The sequence below is a fragment of the Halichoerus grypus genome, chromosome 14, assembly GCF_964656455.1.
Source record: "Halichoerus grypus chromosome 14, mHalGry1.hap1.1, whole genome shotgun sequence".
NCBI lineage: Eukaryota > Metazoa > Chordata > Mammalia > Carnivora > Phocidae > Halichoerus > Halichoerus grypus.
The window spans coordinates 45,002,747-45,024,562 of record NC_135725.1 but is presented as its reverse complement, the minus strand read 5'-3'; the positions used below and the strand labels follow the sequence as shown (position 1 = coordinate 45,024,562).

Sequence of the window (21,816 nt, the reverse complement as noted above, 5' to 3'; positions counted from 1 at the left end):
ATGGATGATAGCAATATCAGCAAAGAAGTCCAGTTAACATGCATGCCAATCTGAGAGACCCTGTATAATTATAATAAATCTTCCTCACTCAGTAGAAATTTTCTAAAATTCGCTTTTTATAAATTATTTGCAGTATCTGTTAAATTCTGATTTATTTCAGATTTCCATTTCAAATTATGATTCTGGAATCTAGTCTCGTATTAATGTTTTAATTTTCAATATAAGAAGCAACGCCTTTCTGTTTCAGCAATTTGAAGTATGAAGCCTCCTAATGTACTTGATGCTTCCCAAAGTAGACACTCTTGGATTCACTGCATTATTTTTAACAGCAAGAAATGTGACTAGTAAATCACACACGTATTTCTCCAACATATCTATAATATCTCCTTTTAAGCAGATGTAGCTGATACTTTTCAGCAACAGTCTTCAAACAGCTTTACGATCCAGGAGAGAATTATGTAAATATGTAGTACTTAAGAATAATTTGCAAGCAAAAGGAGTGGAAAGATTTTTAGAAAGAGTTAAGTCTGCTTAGTAGAGTCTAAGCTACACAAAAGAGTTACTAAGAACACTCGGGATATTTAAAAATATCCCAAGGAGTTTCAAACAGTCCCCGAAGACACATAACAATGAAAAGACTGGTAACAGGGCACCTGTTGAGTTACCTTTGGGTTTATAGCAGGGAGTGGGTATGACACATTCCTCTTTTATGTGGGGCTTCGTTTTGGGGCTACAACCTCCTGTGTGCATTCCACGATGGTCGATGCAGAGGACCACCCGATACCTGAGGCCCTGGCCACATGTCACCGTGCACTGGAAGGAGAATGCAAGAGAGAGGAGACTCATAGCAAAGCCTTGTTTACTTTGCCTCGTTTCTCACCTGAGACTCTTTAAAGGGCTGCTTTTAGATAAGGACTCCCGGTGGATTTGTACCATTTCTTACCATTCATGGAGTCTTTGTTCTATTTGGCTATTTAGGGTGAAGCTGGCTGAAAATTAAATCACTTTCAGTTTCTCAGATTTAGATTAGTTAGGCAACATTCCTTAAGCACCCACTGCGTGCCAAGTCCCAAACCAAGCAGCGAAAAGAAGGAGAAAAGAAACTGTAGAGTGTGCTCATTTTTGATCACTAACACTGCATTTTAATTGTATTTAGTCACTTTGCTAGCTCCCACATAGACATTAACACTTTGCAAACTGCCATCATAGTAATTTTATATTGCAGCATGGCTGATCCAATTGATTATACTGACATGGTCAAAAATGTTTCAGGGAGTTGATTCAACGGCCAGATGTAGACGGCACCTCCAGGGCTTCTAGACGCCAGGGAGCAAGTCTAGATGGAGAGAAACGTCACAGCTCTGATCCTGCTGCCCCAAAGCCACATAGTGAAGTGAGAAGTCTTTTGCCGTCTCTGTGGCTCGGGGCACAGTGGCTTACCTCCTCATCTTTCTATCTCTTTTGCCATTTCAAACCTTTTGCAGTAGCAGCCAGGAAACCCCAAGTAACATATTCTTTAAGCTGCTGCAACAGTTTTCCTAACGTTCTAGAATGTTCTGCTTTTAATTATCCTACTTCATCCTCATTCTAATTATTTTGCCATTTCCATTTCATATTTTTTTTTCCAGTGAATAATACAGATAGTTTTAATTGGAATCTACTCAAACCCTTTTTGGATGTAGACAAAGTATAAGAAATAAAAAATAAAACCAAACCGTGGTCTACTGAGCTCTATCATCAGAGCAGCTTCTGGACATTCAGGATCTGTCATTTGGCCTCAATGACTCTTGACAGACACTTGCCTCTCTTTGCCACTTGAGGGAATGTTATGAGTGATAGAGGCTTCTCGAAGTAACTTCAAGTTATGCGTATTTACTCATTTACTTTTGGCTATGCTGGATTTGGGGCGTGCCTACATCAGGAGCTAACCCGGTACACCTCAAGAGAAGTGGGGAGCTGCACAGGGTAGCCGGTGGGGTCATGATGATGAGAGGGAAGAGTGGACTTACTCTCCTAATGAACAAAGAAAGAGGGCACAGTTACCGGAGACCACTCCTGTGCCAGCCATTTAGGACAGTCAAAAATGTTGCAGGGCTGCACGATGGGCATCTTAGGGGTGTACATGCATTTCCACTCTTCCACTGAGGTGACATGCCCCTGGATGTCCTCCTCCACACAGGAAACTGCCCGGCTCTGGATGCCCCCCCCACACGAGGAGGAGCACGCGGTCCACGGGGTGGCCTCCCACCTACAGAAGCAAGGGGAGTCATCAGGGCGGACATGCACATTGCCAAACCTCCTCAGTGACCTTTCCGACCAACCCCGTTCCCAGTGCCTATTGCGGCGATCGGGTTCTGAGAGGCTACAGTCAAGAGATCCGAAAGCCGTCTAGTGCCTAAAATCTGCTGAGTGAGAGCGAAAGATTCAATGTTGGCAAAAGTGCTCTGGAAACCTTGAAGCTCTAAGCAAATGTAAGATATTACTGTTTGGAGAGCTGTCCACAGGGCTATCCGTGCTGTCTGTAACCTACTCCAAAGAGGGCTATTCAGTCCCTCTCCCTATAGTTTGAATATATATTCTGTGTATAATATTTATATTATTTCATACTTTGTAAATATATATCCTGTATCTATGTTATATATATATATATTTACTAAATCCCATTAAATATCTTTGTCAAGATTAAAACTGATTACTCACTTAATGCTAATAGTTTGCACCTGAGCCGATACTTTCTATTTTCAATGCAATACTTTATCACTTAGCTTCTGGATACTTTTACATGAGAAGCTCATGAATGATCAAGGTAAACCAAACATTCATTCCCTCTCCCCTGTTTCTACAATCATCAGCTTTGGGACTACATGGGTGTAGCACAATTCTGATGTTCAAACTAGGCCATCATTACACTAAGGAGCAAAAGTAATAATGTGAGGCATTATCTTCTCATTCCCTAACTGATGAGGGATACTGGCAGTCAGCTTTCCCCTGATAAAGAACTATTGGGATTGTGAAGAAAGTTTGGTTTTGGTTGGAAGGCCGATGGCAATGGAATCTAAAGATACAGTTACGTAAGGGAGAAAATTATAATATTATCAATAACATTTAAGAGAATTCCATCGGGTTTTTTAGATCTCTACACAGCTCTGAAGCATTTGGGACCAGATGCAGAGAGATATCTTTGCCTGATTCTTTTCTCTCCTCCTGCAGATTTAGAGAATGTAGAATTTTTAAAAATAGAAATATTGGGACTGAGCTTGTCTTTCTTGCATATATTCTGCTTGTGGATGAGGAATGCAAAGGAACTTTAAGATTTCTCTTAGAATTAGGAGAGAGATAATTTTAATGAGAGATAAACTAAATGTCACCAAGTTGATCTACTTGAAAAGTTAAATGTAAATATATTGCACGGGCATATCGTGGAGACATCAATTATTCCATAAGTAGGGTTTCATGTATATTGGGAACCTGACTTCTCTTCTGCCTGAGCCTGGATACTGTGTGTTTCCCAGTTAACAGAGGATTTTCCTCCACATCTTCTCTGCACTGTTTGAGTCTAGGCAACAACTGTTCTCTCTACTACCAACAGCTTAAACATGCTGCCAAGTACAATATTTTCCTATGCATATTTCCCCGGGAGAGACAAAAGAAAATGCTATTAGGGGGAAACTGAGGCCCTCTGTTTAGCCCTTAGGAGACTTGCTGAGCCCTTTCAAGAGAACGAAGCAGCTCTGTAGAGGGCCTCTCTTCCAAAAGGTAAGACCAATTCTCATTTATCTCCATGTAAATACCTGGAGAGCTTCCCTCTGGATATGGATAATGGGTCTGATTCCCAATGAAATCGGACTGAATATATAAGTACACATTCATGTTAGATTTGATCTGACAGTGAAGTGGGACTATGTTTTTGAATGTACATTTAATCTCTTAGAACATTAAGATGCCATAAAAAGAGCACACTTCCTAATTGGTACTCTAACGTACCTAAACTTGACCCGTCTAAAGACAGAGTGATTAATTTCTGTCTCAACATTTGGACCTGACCCATAGCGTAATTTCACAAACAGTAATAAGTATCCTTTTCAGTGTCAGTGATCACGGAAAGACAAATGATGCTAATATTATTCTAAGAATTTTTAGTATGGATCCATCTTACCATCCAACTATAGTTCTATATGTGAAAAATTATTGTGTGAATCCTGACATAATAATAGGGTTATGTGGAATTTCAAGGCAAAACATGTCTGAGTGCTTCAAAGAAAGTATAATAAAAGCTGAGAGAAGGCATCAGTTAGAATATCTTAAAACAAGGACCATGTAAGTGCTTGGTGGGGGGGTGGGGAGCGGGAAAAAAGCACATATCCAAGATTCCTCTCCTGGAAGAATAAAAAATGAGTTCATATATCACATATTTTAACTCCAATGGCCTTTAATTTTTTAAACATGTAGTGTGTTTAAGAAATTCTCAAAACTAAGAGTGATGTGGAAAATTTGTATATTTTAATTATGAATTAATAAGACTCCATTCTTCTATTAAGTTCACGTATGTGTTCCAAAGACTGAAAGCAAGAAAAAAAATCTAAAAATTCATTAACTGGGCTTTGTATCTACACTTGTGGTCTAAAACCTATTTAAATAATCAATATGTAAAGCCTTCTGCCTTGATCAGAATGTAGCTGCCATTTGAGAATCATTTTTGAGCCTCAGTTCTTAACTTTGGGTCATTTTTGAGACTCGAGTCTTCTTGTAAAAACATATTTGCAGAAATTCTTCCATTTACTAAGATTTTACCAATTAAGCAGAATATCTAACTCTAGAATTAGCTCAGTAACAGAAGTGCAAGGAGTATGAAATACAGTCTGTTTATTTGCGATTGCCCTTTTCCATTGTGATGCACGGACAGGCCAATGTGTACATTGCATAACATTAAGGATAACATTAAGGAGGCTCATTTCAATCTATCATTGAGAATACTGGGCTTTTGGCATTTGGGGGAAATCAGATGTATAAGAAATGAAGTTTAACCTAAGACAGGCATTAGTCATACCAGAGAAATATAAATAAGAGAGATCATAGATATGAAAGAAACTTAGGAGTGCTATGACAAGAAAAACATAAACTTGACGTTGCTCACCCTGACATACAACTTTGCTTTTATTGTAAAATATATGGCCTTCCCACAAACAGATACGTGTGTCCTGTGGATACTTATTCTACAGATACAAAAACTGAAATCAAATGAAATCTTGGTTCGGTTAGATTAGTCTTGTTATATTTTCATTCCATTTCTTTTTTCAAGAAGCATTTACTATAGACGTTTGGTTCTGGATCAAGCCAGCAAAATGATCTATCGGTAGCATCCTAAAGTCATTTATCACCTTTATCAATATAGTCATAGAAAAGTGGGAGGGAGCTGATTAATAAGGTAACCCCTTAGTGGAAGAACTTAAAAAATACCCCCAAACAGCTATATGGAGTATAAATCCAATGCCCCTCTCTACATGCTCCCATTAGGATGGTGAAACTTGAGTTCTCTACCAGTCACTGGAAGTATTTAAGTAGAGGCTGGATGACAGCTTGTGCTGGTGTACATATATTAATCTATTAGCAATAATCGTGCCTCGGATAAACCTCATTGGCTATGATACTGCCACTGTGCAAAGCTGTACATGTATTAATCTAAATATCTGTGTGTATACCGATGTGGGAATACATATGCACTAAATACACATATATGTATATTTGTGTAAACACATACGTGTATAAATGTAGGGTGTAAGGGTGTGATTGCTCGGAAGGAGTAGGACAGGGAAGCATTTCTGGGGAGCTGAACTCAATGACCTCAAGGGCCCCTGTTTGGATTCCATTTCATGAAGCTTTTGGAGATTTTCAATCAAACTTTGTTTTATTTTGCAGTTCAGAATAAAATTATTTTCTAGGCTTTGTTCAGTTTGAGATTCAGAAAACTACCATGGGTTATTTGCACTATTTGCGATCTGATGGAAACTCTGGGTTCCAGATAGCAGCTGATGCCCTAGAGTCCAAGTGAGCAAAGAGGACTCCCGTCCTAGAGTCCAAGTGAGCAAAGGCGTCTCCTAGCACAGGGGTTCCGTCAAGCCCGATTCTAATTTCTGCTGCCTGGGGAGCTGTTTCCAATGTGGCAGATCCTACACTCAGGAGCTAGCATATTTTTCAGCCTCTCCAATTTTCGTATGAATATATCAATAAAGAGAACAAGTTCCCTTAACAGTTCCTCACTTTCATTTTTTTTTCTAGTTAAAAAAAAAAAAAAAAGACCGTCCTTTAAAAAAGCAACACAGCACATGGAATTGGATGTTTTGGAAAAAAAAAAAAATGTCCCCCAAATGTTCTGAACAATAAGGATGGGAAAACATTGCCTTTTGGTCCACAATTATAATTTCTTTGGAACACAAAGAGGATCTTTAAAGCCCCTCTGCAGAGTAGTACGACATCTGGAATCCCACATTTGCGGTACTGTGATAATACTTCAGGCTGTGTTTGCTTAACAGTTAGCAACAGGGCTTTAATGCCTAGGGTCCTACTGCAGAGAAACAGAAGAGGACAAAGGGAGTGAAACAAAGACACAACATAACCCATACACTGTATCTAATCAGAGTCAATGACTGTGTCCGCTTCAGTGTCATAAGATCCTATCTTAAAACGGTTCTTAAATGACAAGCTTAGAGTCTGAGCAGCCCAGTACTATCCAGAAGCAGAGCTCACGATGGGTTGCAAAATATACTATCTACCATCTTACTTTTACAGAAAAACACACAATCTACATCTACATAGATATATAAAAGAAGCAGAAGGCTGATTTACTAATTCTAGCATCAGGATGGTTGATTTACGTACCGAGGAAGGGGATGGTAGAGGTCATAAGGCATGATCTGCTTGTATCCGTCACTGTTAGGAACAATAATGCCAACCCTCTGAGTAGAAGGTACACACAATAAAATAAACACTAAATGATTACATTATACAAATTTTGTTAGACAAATGCAAAACAACATTAATAAATTGTCTCTGAAAACAACACTACAACAGTTCAGTATCTTTATACTAGCATATGCGTGAGGATGGGGCAAGTTCTTTGAAAGGGCACCGTTTACTATAATTAGTTCTCTGACCAAGCAGGAAATACCACTGGGAAGGGTGGTGGCAAGAAAACTTGGCACCTCATCATTAACTATGACACAATAAGCTTGTAAATGTTCTTTAATCCCCCAAATTATACATCCTATGAGGTCATTATCATCATCATTATTAATGTTACTTCCAGATGCTCAGCAAGCAATTACAGTTACTGTCTCACTCCTGATGAAGGAGAGAGCTCTGTGTAAGAGTCTGTACCTGGGGATCGACAAAACTCTGGCATGTGCATTAGCAAATAGGTTTCTTCTCGTGGCATATCTAAAGATTTTAGTAAATATCTAGAAAGCAGTCCCTGGGTTATTGTTATAAAGGGAGGGAGAACTAGCGAATATAGTAGGCAACTAGCAACAAAAGCAAGTTTCCTACCAAAATAAAGGCAGGGCAGTTAAAATAGATAAAAAGAAATGAAAAATTGTTTTTGTGGTCTATAGTAATGTGATATTATGTTAACCGATATGACAGCAGTGGCTGTGATGGTCGTGACTGTTGTTAGTATATCTAGTGCCCTGGGAAACTCGTGAGATTCAGAGATAGAGCCTAAATGAGCCATAAGAAATGACTTTGTAGGGTGTATGGCGAATGGATTCACAAGAGATGATACTATAGGCTGTGTGGAAGTCCCCAGAGGCCTCACGGACTCTAATAAACTACACTAAACTACCTCACTGATTTCAACTAAAGCTTCCAATTGGCAAGATCTTCTTGCAGCGTCCCCTGGCTTGTGGAAGACTTATGACAAATTGGTCTCAGATAAAAGGGCTCTTATAAAAGACCCTCCACCAAGAGTGGGAGACAGAGAGAGCTCAATACACAGCTGTCACCCTGGTACAGAACATGGTAGGGCAGGAGCAGAAGATACTTATTTTGCAACTGACAGATAATAGGAAGTCTCTCTTTTGAATACGGAAGGAACTCATGTATTCTCTATGTATCCCTGGGAGAGATGGATGGGTGTATATTTATATATCCACATTTGATGTAAATGTTGATATTTATATTTAAATAAATAAATAAATAAAGGCTTCAGTTTTAATCTCATTCTCTGATATAGCATGACATAATATATTCTTTTTAGATGGCTAGCAAATCTAAGCTTTTGGGTAAAACGGGTGAGCTCGGTATACTATGGATCAGACAGATAAAAACAGCACTGACTGGAGATCATCATAAATAAGAGGGAGTGATAAAGAGGGTAGTTTCTGAAGAAATGACTGAAAGGTACGAGGATACATGAGAGAAATTAAATTTAAAAGACAATGGGAAACAAAGCTATGAAAGATAGATTTCTATTCCCAGAGAGAAAACCGTTGGCATACTAATTTACTTGTTTATCTTACGTGACTAAATTTTCTATATTTATCTGTATGATTAAAGTTTTTGTACTCATTTTCATGGCTAGATTTTCATTGTGTATGGATGGGCATTCCCATAAAATAACAATATTCATGAAACTGGATGCTGCCTTTTGAGGAAAGTCAAAATCCCACAGCTCTCACAGAAAAATGGAATGAGTGCTAATGTTAAACTTTTCTCCTTGTTTCTCCAAGTTAGAGAAACTTCCCTTCTTTTCTGCCTTCTTCTGACAGACAAACTGAAAAAGACTGATCCTATCTTTTATTATAATCATGTGATCTCTTTCCAATAATTCTTGTGTCTAGTAATTAAGGGAATTTTCTTTTTCAAAGAGCTATATTTTTAAAGAATTCCAACCTTCCAAAGTTCTTCTAATAACTTTGGATATACATCTAATAGCAGTTAATTAAGAAATCATTGAAATTGACTTTGCAGTTATATTTGAGCTAACCCTAGTATTTTTACTCATGCCTACAACCACCTTCTAAATGAAAAACAGTTTGTTGTCTTCTCTTCTGAAAAATTTTATAGCTATGATTTGTTATCCTCAATATTAGAACGAACTGTTACAGAGCTCTGCCAATTGATTTATCAGCTGATGATATTTAAAATGGAGGCAATGATATTGAAGAAAACAGGCTAGAAGAAGGGAAATAAAAGGGAGTGTATATAGAATTCAAGATGTTGGGTTTTGCTTTGGACTGATTTAGAAATTGTGTTTTTGTTTGCACAAGGAGCTTTAAACCTGGATTCAGCAAAACTATAGCTATATTTGTCTTTCTATGGCATGGGTCATGGTGAAGACTCATAAAATCATTCTATGGCACCTGTGAAAACAGAAAGATATCAAAACAATGGCGCTCTGTCCAGTCTTGTTAATGCATGCTCATGTGCATGGGCTCTGCTCTCTCTAGGGGTTCATGCCATGGCCCTGGCCTTTCACTACACTGTCACAGAAGGGTAGGAGGCACTGTGCCCTAAATGTAACTTCCTATTGCTTACCTTTAAGACACTTGGTCTTTTTCTTAGGCAAAGTGTACATATTGAAGAATGATGAAAAGGATACCATTCAGGGACTTTAAGAAGCTCTTCCCCATGTTTAGGTCGTGTGTGTGTGTGTGTGCATGCATGTGCATGTGCTTGCATTCAGACATGATAGGTGGGAAGTGGTGAAGGAGGCAAAAATAATTAAAAAAAATGATCACAAGAGAAGATGTAAAAAACAGTTGGTTTGGGGTAAAACCATGCATTCTTCATTGCCTTAACTATTCTGATCCCTCATGCACTTCTTACACTGGCCAGCGACCTGACACCATTGGATTCCCCAACATCAGGGATTGTGGTGGGAAAATGCGAAGATGAGGATGAGGTCATTCTGGACTCACGTGGTATAAGTGACATAGTACTTCATCCTCTCAAAGTACACCCCTTGATGAACTACCCAATGCTGGGAGAATGCTTCCATGTTAAGACAGGCTCATGTAATGAAATATTACGCAGTCATAAACATGAAGACTTTGAGCCATCTTTAATGACATAGAAAATATTCAAATATAATGTCAACTGAAGAAAATTCAATGCAAAGTAGAACATACCATGTGAACCACAATACTAAGAAAATTCATGTGTTCATAAATCTATATAATCATTTTTGTAGCTCATATATGTGTCTATGTATGTGTAAATACATATAAATAAGTATGTAATTATACATAAGTATAATTATGTCACAGAAATATATTAGGAAAAGACCAAAAACAGTTGTTAGTTCCTGGTGTTTGCCTTTGTATTTTTACGTTTTTCTGTTTTCTGAGTTTTCTATAATGTATAGTCACAGGAACTAGAATATTCAAGCAAGACAAAATACAAGTCTGAGAAAGTATAAGGCAGGAACATTTTAAAATATGATATAAATGGATGAAATGAGGCCATCACCTCAAATCCTAAGTGTCACTTAAAGATTATCAAGTCTGTTTTGAAATCATCTCAGAAGCTATTTTAGAATAGTATCCCTGACTTTAAATGGCTTTAAAAATCAATCCATATTCAGGCTCACACTTTTTAGTAAATCTGTCTCTCCAAGAAAAAGCCTAATGGAACTATCTCTAGGGGAGCCTATTTTGTGGGGTTCTGGGTTCTTTTTATAATGGAAATGAACCAGAACAAGTCCTTTTCATGGTGCTAAATGTCCCTTTCTACGAATCTCTGATGACCTCTTGCTTCTTCTCCTGAGCTGCAGAGCCTCATTGCTGACTTCCTGACAACTGGATATGCTCTAGCTTTGTCAAGCTCAATGTGTCCAGAGACTTCATTATCTTCCCCCGTGATCACTGTTGGTGTTCAGAGCACTACCATCCTCCCATCCGGCCAGGCTACACACCACGGGACATCTTCCAAACACCCATCGCACTAACTCCACTCATCACTTTTAAGATGCTTTTAAGTATCTACTAAGTTCTAATTATGTATAAGTTTTCTTTAGTTTAATACCATGGGACAGAATCCATATCGGTTCTCGACTGGATCTCTTGACACCATGCCCTGGGCAGAGGCAATTAGTGACTATTCACTCAGTGAAGTCATGCTGTTGGTATGCAGACAAAAAGGCAAGCAGCACCACCCAGAATTAAAGCAAACAAACAAAACCAGGTCAAAGAAACTCCCCAACAGACTGTCCCTCACTGGGGACATTTTTAGTCCCACTCCTTGCGTTCCTCTAGCTCTGCTATCTGTTTGAGGGGGCAGACGGTTTTTTTTGTGGGGGGGGGGGGTTGGCAGTTAAGGAAGGCTGCTCTGGTAGCAGAGGTGATTGGGGGATTTGGTGCGGAGAGAGGACAGCTTAATGACACCTGTGCTTCTAGCCTGCTTGGCTTACCTCTGCATCTCCTCCATTTGGTATCTCCCAGAAATAGCATGACAGCTTGAAAAGATCTCTTTCCTGTCTCCCGTGTCTTTCAGATATCCTGATGCTTTGTCACTATACAACTCTCTCTGGGCAGTGTTGGGGCCCAGAGCCTAGCTGCTTTTTCTTTGCCTTTGCCATGGCACCAAGCATCGAACCTGTACCGGTTAGGCACTCAATTAAAAAAATGAATGAAATTGTGGGTGGTGGAGGGAGCTCCGGCAGAGAAGAGAGTATCTCATCTTCTCTTGACAACTCTCGGGCAACAGAAACCAATCTCTTCCTAAGCAACAGTTTAGGATGGGGCAGGAGAGAAGTGACCAAAAATTGGAAAAGACACAAGCGTTCACTTTTTCTTGGGTCGTAGAGCACACAGGATCATGGTATAATGAGGAAAAGGACCCCCTGAGGAGCTGGGAGATGGACAGTCAGTTCTCCTGTCACTTCTTTCTGTGTGATCTTGAGTGCCTTACATTTGGACTTCTGCCACATATAAGTACTGGATGAAATCGGGAGTTTTAAGATGAAGTAGCAGTGGGGGCTTGGAAACCCATCTCATGGAGCTCTATCTTACCTCTTCTATTCCTAGTGGCTGCTGAAGGCACAACTTGCAGCTCTGTAGACCACAAATTGGAAACTACTGAACTAGGTGATCATCTCAAAATCTTTCCTACTCTAATGTTTGGTGACTTCTTAAAGCACCGTGGGCTTCCCTAAGCAAGATGCGATCCGGCAAATGAGAAAATATTCTATCAATAGGTCACAATCTTTTTTTAAACCATTGTACCTAGGTGCCTCGTTAGCGCAGTAGGTAGTGCGTCAGTCTCATAAACCATTGTACCTACTAGGCAATATTTACTTATCTTTTGGAACCAGACCAAAAGAACACTGTTTCATCATCCAGGTTTTGAAAACATTTTTAAGGCACACATTCATTTTTCTGCTATAAAACCACTGGAGAGTTTTTGATCATTTGACCCCGTATATTAATATTTCCTCACATTGCTATTTCTGTGGTTCATATTCTTGATATTAATGAATGCAATTTCTGAACTGCTTTTAAGTAAGTAGGACTAATATTTCCTTGGGCTTTGTTTATCTCTTACTCTACTTTCCCAAGTGATTGGTCACTATTTGGATTGAGTAAACATCAGTATTTATGCTTATATAAAAGAGGCTTGTCTAACTTAGGTATGTGGTCATTTCAAAGACCCAGGGGACCAAACTTCACATAGACATGTAAAGTTGTCAGTACTGTACTGGTTGTGGGGGTCTACGTTGGGCTTAAACCAGATATTACAGGGTGCTAAAGGCATCATGAAGAATAAGGTGTCTGTGGCATGAATCGGGTCACCTGAGTTTACATAGTAGAGGAGGTAGGTCTGGAACTGGAAGCACTTAGACTTACAACCTAGCTTTCTTTTGCACAATCTAACCTGGGACAGATCACTCAACCTCTTTAGCCTTCAGTTTGTTTATCTGGAAATAACAGATAATAATCTCTGTCGGCTAACCTCCCAGGGATTGTAAAACTGAATTGAGATAATGGATGTGAAAGCATTTCATCAACTTCATAAAGAAGTAACATTGGGCCAGTCATTTTACAGGTTTGGCTCTCAATTTGATAATGATAGCTGACTTCTGCTGAGTGCTTGGCACCTTGCTAAGAGCTTTATATGTATTATCTCATTTAATCCTCATAGCTACTCTCTTACAGGAATATTATACTCATTTTACAAATGGCAAAATTCGGGTCTAGAGAAGTAAAGAAGTTACTAGCTAGTAAAGCCAAAGTGATAGAGGTTAAAATGGAGGATGATGATAATACCTGTTCCATTAACTCACAAGTTAATTAAGAGAATTGCATAAATAATTACGCTTTTCAAAAGTGTAAGATGTAATGTAACAAGTGATTATTGGTAGTAATGAGCTAGTTTGGTAGAAGGACTGAATCGCCCCAATAACGGAGTTATAGCTGATTGTCTGATGATGTGTGTGTGTGTGTGGTATGACTATAAACTTGGAAGGATATGACCATGCATCCTAAAAAGAACCAGAACTCTGCTTTTTTACCTCATTATAGATAATGAATGAAAGTGGACGTGGGATTTTATGGTGATCTTTCTTATTGCTTACTCTTTCGCTTCTCAGAGCAATATATTCAAATGAGGTTGACTGAAAGGAAGTTGTTACTTTTCTAAATCATTTACCCCTTGTAACAAAACAAAAAGACTTCCAAGATTAGGAAAACATTTCATTATACTTTAATTGCTAACGAGGCGCCCATTCTCTAGTCCTTACATTGAGTTCTCCTTTTTTTGGAGACATGGCATGAATCCCATCTGAATAAAATGGCAATGTCTCACAGCTGGTTAAGTGGGGATTATTAGGCAGTTGCACACTGCGATTTATGGAGATGCTAATTATCTTAATTGCTCATGGTTGTTGTACTTTAAAAATCTGATACATGTGATTTACTTTGACGAAGATATTTTTTAGGAATTTGTGTCTCTTGCTGTTAAAACAAGAGAGAACTCCATTTCTAGACCCATAGAGAATTCCGGGGCATCTTTTCCCTTCATGGAGGAGAAAGCTGATTTCTGGAAAGTTTAGCAGTTTCTCTCTGAGGTAACATCGACATTATCATAATCATGATCTTAGTCATAATAGCTGTAGCAACTAACATTTTTGAGTGCTTATCATGTGTCAGACATTCCACTAAGCTCTTTAAATATCTTAGGGCACTTATTCCTCATGATGACTCTGTGAGGTAAGTACTGTTATTTTCCTCACTTCACAGGATAAAAGACGGAGATTTAGTGAGAACAAGTAACTGGCCAAAGGCTACTCAACCAGTAAACGGCAGAGCCAGGATCCCAAGCCAGACTCTTTGCTCCAAAACTCCCCTCCTAACCACCAGGCTGTACTGCCATTGGACTAGTTAGTCACCAAGTTAGCGTGACCAGGTTTTTACATGCCCACTATACATAATGGCTTTCGCGATGCAGATTATTTCTTTAAAGTTGCATTAAGATTCAATCTGAGATTTTTGTTTACAATTTGGATCACGGCCAGGGATGACTTATGCAATTTGCTGTCAAATTAAATGGGGCTGGACAAAAAAGTCCACTGGAACTCACCAAGAACCGCCGCTCGGGGCATACAAGTTTGGGCATTTGCTCAGGACTGTTGCTCGGAATTCCTTGAGGGAAGGGGGAATCTGGATGCAGTTTCGGCTAGAAACAGATTTGTTTGCTAATGATCGTGACCATGATAGTGTGATGAGTGAGAGCTTTTTTCACTTTTCCAACCCTTGCCAATTGAAGCCCCCTTCATTACTGCCTTGGAGGGAACACTGGAGGCCCGTGCCAGAATGAATCTGCAAAGGTGCTTCTCTGATCTTCTCACAAACAATGTCTTGCACAATTTCCCCCAGACAGCATTAACAGTCATTCCGGTCTCATGGACTGAGCTACAAAAGGCCAAATGTAGCGTAGTTTACATTGAAAGCCACTCTGAAAACACAAGGTGCTTATTAGCTGAACTAAAATGATGCCTTTTTAGTTGTTGCTGGACCATAGGCATACATTTTAGGGCTTTCTCGCCACATGATGGATTTTAGCCTTCACCTGAGAGGTAAAGATGAGACAAAGTACTGCACAAACAAACAACAACAGAAAAAGGCATTAAAAAAAAATTTCCCCGTGGTGTAAGACAGAAGCTGTAATTATGACATGGCAGGCACGAGAGAGGATTTTACATTTGATTAGATTCTAAACGTCTTAGCTACAGGGGAAAGGGTCCATACTATGGGGTGAAATGAATGCAGTGGAAAACAAATAAAACATGCAGTAGATCCCTGACTTATAGGAGGGGCATGCCTCTGGACTTCTGGGAGTACCCAAGCTGGGACCGCCACCAGAACACTGGAGAGAGCCTATGCTGGGATTAGTGATGTCATAGCTCTGAGTCACCAATGAGAAACAGTCTTAATTTTTGCTAAAAGCCGTTAAATTTTTAACTTCACTCTCTCTTTCCTTCCATTAGAAGTGTTAAGTTTTGGCTTCCTTTTTGAGACCACTTTTGGAGAGGAAACAAGGTATTTTACCACTTCATAAAAATGACTGCATAAAAGACACCAGCAGAGAGCAACAAAAGCTCTCTTGGGATGGAACTTCTGGTCGTCAGGTAGGCTCAAATGTTGGTCTAGTAGGATAAGGGACTCATATTCCTGCCTCAGTAAAATGTCAAGTTACTATATATCATGGATATTCAGGCTTGGTTTAGAATAGTGGAAACCAAGAAGGCTAAATCACTGAATTCCAAGTGTCCACTGTACACAGTATGATCTCATCTGTGTTATGAGCTATAGACAAGACTGGAAAGAAATATAGCAAAAGCATTAACACTGGTGATTTGTGGGCACTGGAGATGGTTAGTGAGGTTTATTGTTTTCATTATAGACTTTTAACTCATCGACATTTCTTAGTTAGCATTAAGCATCAGAAAAAAAAGCCATAAAAACATAAAAATTATTTTGAAACCATGGACTAGATGTCAACAATCTCTTTAGCTTCGAGAATCATTAGATGAGCCAATCCACAAACCATGTGAACCAGTGCATATTGTCAGTGAGTGAAATGAGTAAGGGATGTCATTTAGTTCACTAGTTCAACTGTAAACATTTAGTTATTAGAAAGTAAATTAATGCAAACAATGAAGCTATTTTGGTAGACGAAAAAATTGGATATCAAGGATTATGGCGAATGGTCATCATAACCAGTCTATTTCTGGTTTGTTTTGGCTTCAGATGTGTAGCAATGAGGGAATTCTTATCATCACAGAGAAGCAGATGGTAATGGTAACAGTTTTTTTACAGCTCACCCTGCAATCTCAGGATACTTATTTTTCAGCCAAATAGACATATTGAAGAACTTAAGGATGAGGGCAAAAAGTAGTTACTTTGGTGGTATAACATTTTTACAACTGTTACAACAATTCTTACAATTTAGCTGAGCTTGAATAAGTTAAAATTAGTTTAACGTGTTTGAATATATGAACTTCTTGTGAGTTCTTGTTTAAAAACACTTCAAAATATATCAAATCAAATTCAGTGAAGAAACTCTGTGGAATAACAGGTTCTGTAGGCAAAGACTGAAAACCACTAACTTAATGCAACAAACAACCCTCTCACCCCCATTTAGTGGGTGAGAAAACTGAGGTCCAGAAGGGTAAAATAATAAACCAAGGGCTCCAGACTAATAATTATTTAGTGCACCTTTTGCTGTCCATGGTACTTCCCAGGCTTGACAGGCAATAAACTTGGTATGCGAACGGGATTTTGCTTTCAAATAATAGATAATAGGCCCCAAATCCTAGTCTCATACAAGTAAAGTGAACAAATATCTCAAGGGCTAGATAAAAGAAATTTCTTTTGGAATTCAAAAATATCTGACTGTCGGTACTAAGGACGTCTACATTTTCCCTCTTGGGGGTTTCTAATTTTAGATACAAAGGCGATAGTTTACTGTCATTGTGTCACTCCTGATTTGACTATGAGGCAGTTATACCTGTAGTTAGAAAGCAGTTTCTTGAGGGTTTGACTCTGCTGTGTCTAAAGGGAGGGCAGACCTTTGTTATACAGTATCTTCTTCTCTCAGACCATCACTTCCTGTTTTCTCTTGGAATTTAGAAAAGTTGCTTTGATCCCAGGGATGCAAATAAGTGCAATGAATTTCCCAGTGATACTGAAGTATCTTAACCTTGGAGCAGCAAATCTACATTTCCTAAAGCAGTTTCCTCTTAAATCTCTCCTACTGCTAAGTCTTAATTTTTACAGCTTTGTTTAATTACCTCTGCAATAAAAAAGCAGCTTCCTGACATTTGCCTCTAACTTACTTTTTCTTTCTCTTTTCTCAGTTTTTTTTTCTTAATAGCCACCTGTCCCAACATTTATACATGTGCTGTATTAGATGTTTTAAAATAACATAGGATGCAGACAAAGCATAAATTTCACAGGCAAACCTCTTTCATTGTAACATGGCCTTTTGCTTTTGGATAATAAGAAATACGCCACAAGTATTATTCTGACAGAGAAGACAGATAAAAATCAGAAGCCAGAAAAAAATTGAGTAAATTATAAACATTTTCTTAAAATTGTTAACAGAATGCTTTTATCTCACAACTGTCTTCCATGGCCATCTCTTTATGGAAGTTTTTCCCCCAGTTGTGGGAGTGAATCCCTCATTTCTCCTAGAAATTTACACATAAATTTTCACGAAAATGTGTAAAGCCTTTCAAAGTCTTCCTCTGGCTGAGCCCACCTGTCTGAATTAGGATAACTATGCTTTTCACACACTGGTCTTCTGGTATAGATATAAAGATGTATAATAAGTAGAATAATTTAAAATTAGGGGTGAATTGCATTAGTTATAATTATCTTGTCTAAAAATGCTTCATACTCTTAATATTTCCAAAATAAAAAAAGTCCAAGCAAAATTTTAACACCTCATTCAGTTTTTAAACCATATCCAATTTTTAATACATAATTATCTGGTGTAACATGAACCTAAGTTAACTTAAACTTCACCTAAATTATATAATTACAAAATATTGATTCTTTCTGTGTCTTTAATGAAACCCTGTTACTCTGGGTTCAGTTTTATGAGCTAAGTATATGAAATAGGCAATTTTGCATCACATGTAGAATTTAGAATCCATGAATATGAGACAGACAGAGTACAAGAAAATAAACTTTAGAAAGTTAACAGCAGAAAACAAAAACTTCAAAGATAGAGCAATTTTCATGCATGTTGCTCATGTACTATTTCAACTATTTCAACTTTCATTTTTATGTACATATAATTACTAAACTATGATTTAAAAATAATATTGAGGTGCTTCTCAAAAATCCAAGGAGCTTGGGGAAGGATTTTTTATCTTTTGGTGTTCACAATTAGTTTCGTAGGAGGAGAATTTTTTTTTATATCTTCTCTCTTATGCTGAGGATAAGGAGGCTAATAAAGAGGTTTACCAGGAAGTGTTGCAACTACAAAGGCGAATGTCACACCACGAAAAGACTGCTGACCTGTACTTTTATGACTCCTCATCATCTGAGATATTTCATTTGTCAGTCTGATTCTTAAATCTAAGTGAGGGCCAATCATGGTTTCCAAAAAGCCCAAAAGTCCAAAAAGTAACAATAATGCATGATTAGGATTGGACACTGGACAGTGATGCTTATTTTTCATTAAACAATTTAAGAAGCTTAGTTGGAACTTGATTTATGTTTAGGACAAATAAACTGGTAAATTTGACTGACCTGGCTGGGCAAGGATCCAAGTTGCACTCTTGAAGTTTGGGTTTGGGTTTGATGTTCTCCGGGTAATACTGACAGTATTGATCGGCAACCACACGGTTGCTCCGAAGGTCGTAACACTCTGCCGATGTCAGCTGGTAACCTGTAGCATCAAACCATCCAGGCAAGTTTAAGACACACAAACCACGGTAAAATATAAGGCAATATATTTCTTTATGCTTTTTGGCCATCTCCCATTAACGGAAATTCTTTCCCAATGCTTCAGTAATTTCCAGGACAAAAGACAGATAAATGGAAGGTGCGTTAATTTTTGCAGACCTCAAACACTATTTTTCCACTCAAATTTTAATCATTAAATTATACTATAAGGTTTGAATCAAGAAGGGTAGAGCTAGGTGAAAAGACTCCGCTGTAAGTCCTAGTCTTGTTAATTTGCTTTGTGTCATCTGAAATTGTAACAAAAGATGATCAGTATTTATTTGCCAACCATTAAATTTTGCAAGGATGCAAAATTGCCTCTTTTGTATCTGGGGCACCAGGAAGAATAAGCTCCCAAACTGATCAATAAAATAAACTCTAACAGTGCTCCCGTTGGATGGATGGGGGACAATAGGATACAGCACAAGATCAGGTCCTGCCAGCAGCCTTGGGAACATTATCTTTGTCTACATTCAACCTGAGTAGGTTAGGCTGAGTAAATGGAGGATGAAGATCCTAACAGTAGCCACTAGGAATCCCTCCAGAACAACAACAATAATAGTACTCCCCTAATGTTCAATTTCTTCTTCACCTAAAATCCTTGGCCATTGCTCCTTAAGTCTCTAGCTGATATTTTTTAGTTTCCGTGCACACATTTCCACTGTTGAGAGAATTCTTTTAAAAAATAGCATTGCTGGGTACTACTTAGTTGCATTCATTGGAGCTTTCCCACCTGCTTCTCTCTCATCCTGGGTTTCTGGTGAGATGGTGATGAAGACTGAGATTCTTAGCGTGAAAAAGAAATGTACATAGAGAATTTTTTTTTAACTTAGGCTTTTGTATTTTCTAACCCTAACCAACCTCCAAAATATATTCTCCCTGGCAGGTGGTTAAATATTGTTATCGCTAGATACGTGTTAGCAAGTCAGAATTAGAGTAATTAAAGACTTGCAAAAGATTTTAGGAGATCAGAAGGAGGCTTATAAACCAGATTTCCTGGCTTGGGGCTGTGTTCTCAGACCACCCGCAAAAATTAATTGTTCATTAAAGTCCCAAAAAAAGACCTTTTAACAATGTTACTGTAAAGATGAAAAGCATGGAAAGTAATAGGTCAGAACATATGTTCCATTAAGCTTTTATTTTATAAGAAAATCAAAGAGAAAAATGACATTGTAAATAAGTAAGTATACTTTTATTTTTCAATTACATTATACTCTAAAGCAGATAACGTTATGATAAACTAATCATTTTATAATAAAAATTATAATTTGTAATTTTATAAGCAAATCATTTTATACTTTTTATACTTTTATAATTTTCCATATAATAATTTCTACTCAAGGACAGAATTTATCATGTAGTAAAATGTGGGCATAATCAATAAGTAAATTGTATAACTGAGATTATGATTTTTAAAAATCATAATTTGTCAGCTTACAAATGTTGTCAGGCTATCCGAGTGTGTGTGAAATGAAGGTTTAGAACAAAAATGAAATAAATGACAAGATAATTGTGTTTTCAAACATTTCACAAGGTAATTGGAGTAGAGATTGTTGGTTTACACTTAGCAAAATGTTGAATGTGGAACCAGAAATATAAAAGGGAACTCAGAGATAATTTCTTCAGTAATTTTCAAACTGTGGTCGGTACAGTGGGCGGAAGGCTGGTTTCCACATTGCTCCTATCTTCATTCTGAGCAGTACTCCTTTTATCTGGGCTTCCTAGTGAACTTTCTTTTGAAGCAAGGGTTTGATCACTCAAAACATTTGAAGACCACTAATGCTTCTACTTCTTCACTTAGACGTGAGGAAAATAAGACCGAGAGGAGTTGGAAATATATAAATCTAACATTAGTTGCCATTATATAGCAAGGCATCATCAAGGTTACTGAAATTAACCTCCAACAGCAGTTCTGTGTGAACCTGGCACAGTGGGCATATTACTGAATCGTTACTTCTCACAAAGCACGGTTTGCATTTAAAAAGAAAAGAAGAGGGGCACCTGAGTGGCTCAGTCGGTTGGGCGTCTGCCTTCGGCTCGGGTCACGATCCCAGCGTCCTGGGATCGAGCCCCGCATCGGGCTCCTTGCTCAGCAAGGGAGCCTACTTTTCCCTCTCCCTCTGCCCTTGCTTGTGTGTGCTCTCTCTCTCGCTCACTCTCTCTCAAATAAATAAATACAAATCTCAAAAAAAAATAAAAAGAATAAAAATAATTATTTGCTTGGATTTCTTTCTTCAAAACTATTTCCTATGCTAGTCATTAATAGGTGTATCAAAATTACATATTCCCAAGAAACATCAAAGTAATTGGCATCTTATTTTTAAACAAAGTAATTTTTTCTTCAGGATAGAGCAGATGGAAATACTATTTTGTTGAAATGTTAAGAATGTTGAATTAATAGTTATTTAACAACCAAGTAAAAGCACTTAGAGGTATTTTTGACTAACTGCTTTTAAGCTAAAACCTAACATTATTCTATAGAACCTCATTTTTGGTGGTGTGTTCGCATTATGCAGCTGAAGATGAATTATTTCATATGTTCTTATTGTTTAAAAAAAACAAATAGGTAATAATTTGTCTCTATTTTGAGGTACCATCCTTCTTTTCTCTTGTCAAAATAATCTAGTGATTCCCATGTGGATTAACTACTTAACACTGTCCAATTAACGGGCTTCTATGAAAGTGGAGTCAGAATTTATTTGGTGTGCTAGTTTTTAAAGGAATATACATACAATTTTATGCTCATTAAATCAGCAAAATTAAACAATTCTTATAATCCACAAATACTGGCTCAGCTGGCAATGAAACTCAACTATTCATATGCTGCTTATTACCATTCTGGAAAGAATTTTGTTAATATATGCCAATA

At 37.9% G+C, this 21,816-nt stretch overlaps 1 protein-coding gene and 1 pseudogene across 2 annotated transcripts in view; both read right to left on the bottom strand.

The window, feature by feature from the left end:
* The window catches only part of ADAMTSL1 (ADAMTS like 1), a 904,085-nt gene that overhangs the window by 201,140 nt on the left and 681,129 nt on the right, over positions 1-21,816 (bottom strand). For both annotated transcript variants that reach the window (XM_078061266.1, XM_078061267.1), the window contains 4 exons: positions 18,753-18,891; positions 6,877-6,927; positions 2,044-2,248; positions 666-813 (listed from right to left, as the gene is read on the bottom strand). In XM_078061266.1, coding sequence (XP_077917392.1) covers positions 666-813; positions 2,044-2,248; positions 6,877-6,927; positions 18,753-18,891 — 543 coding nt within the window. The remainder of the gene's footprint in view (positions 1-665; positions 814-2,043; positions 2,249-6,876; positions 6,928-18,752; positions 18,892-21,816) is intronic.
* On the bottom strand, positions 5,508-5,665 carry LOC118531025 (U4 spliceosomal RNA; annotated as a pseudogene).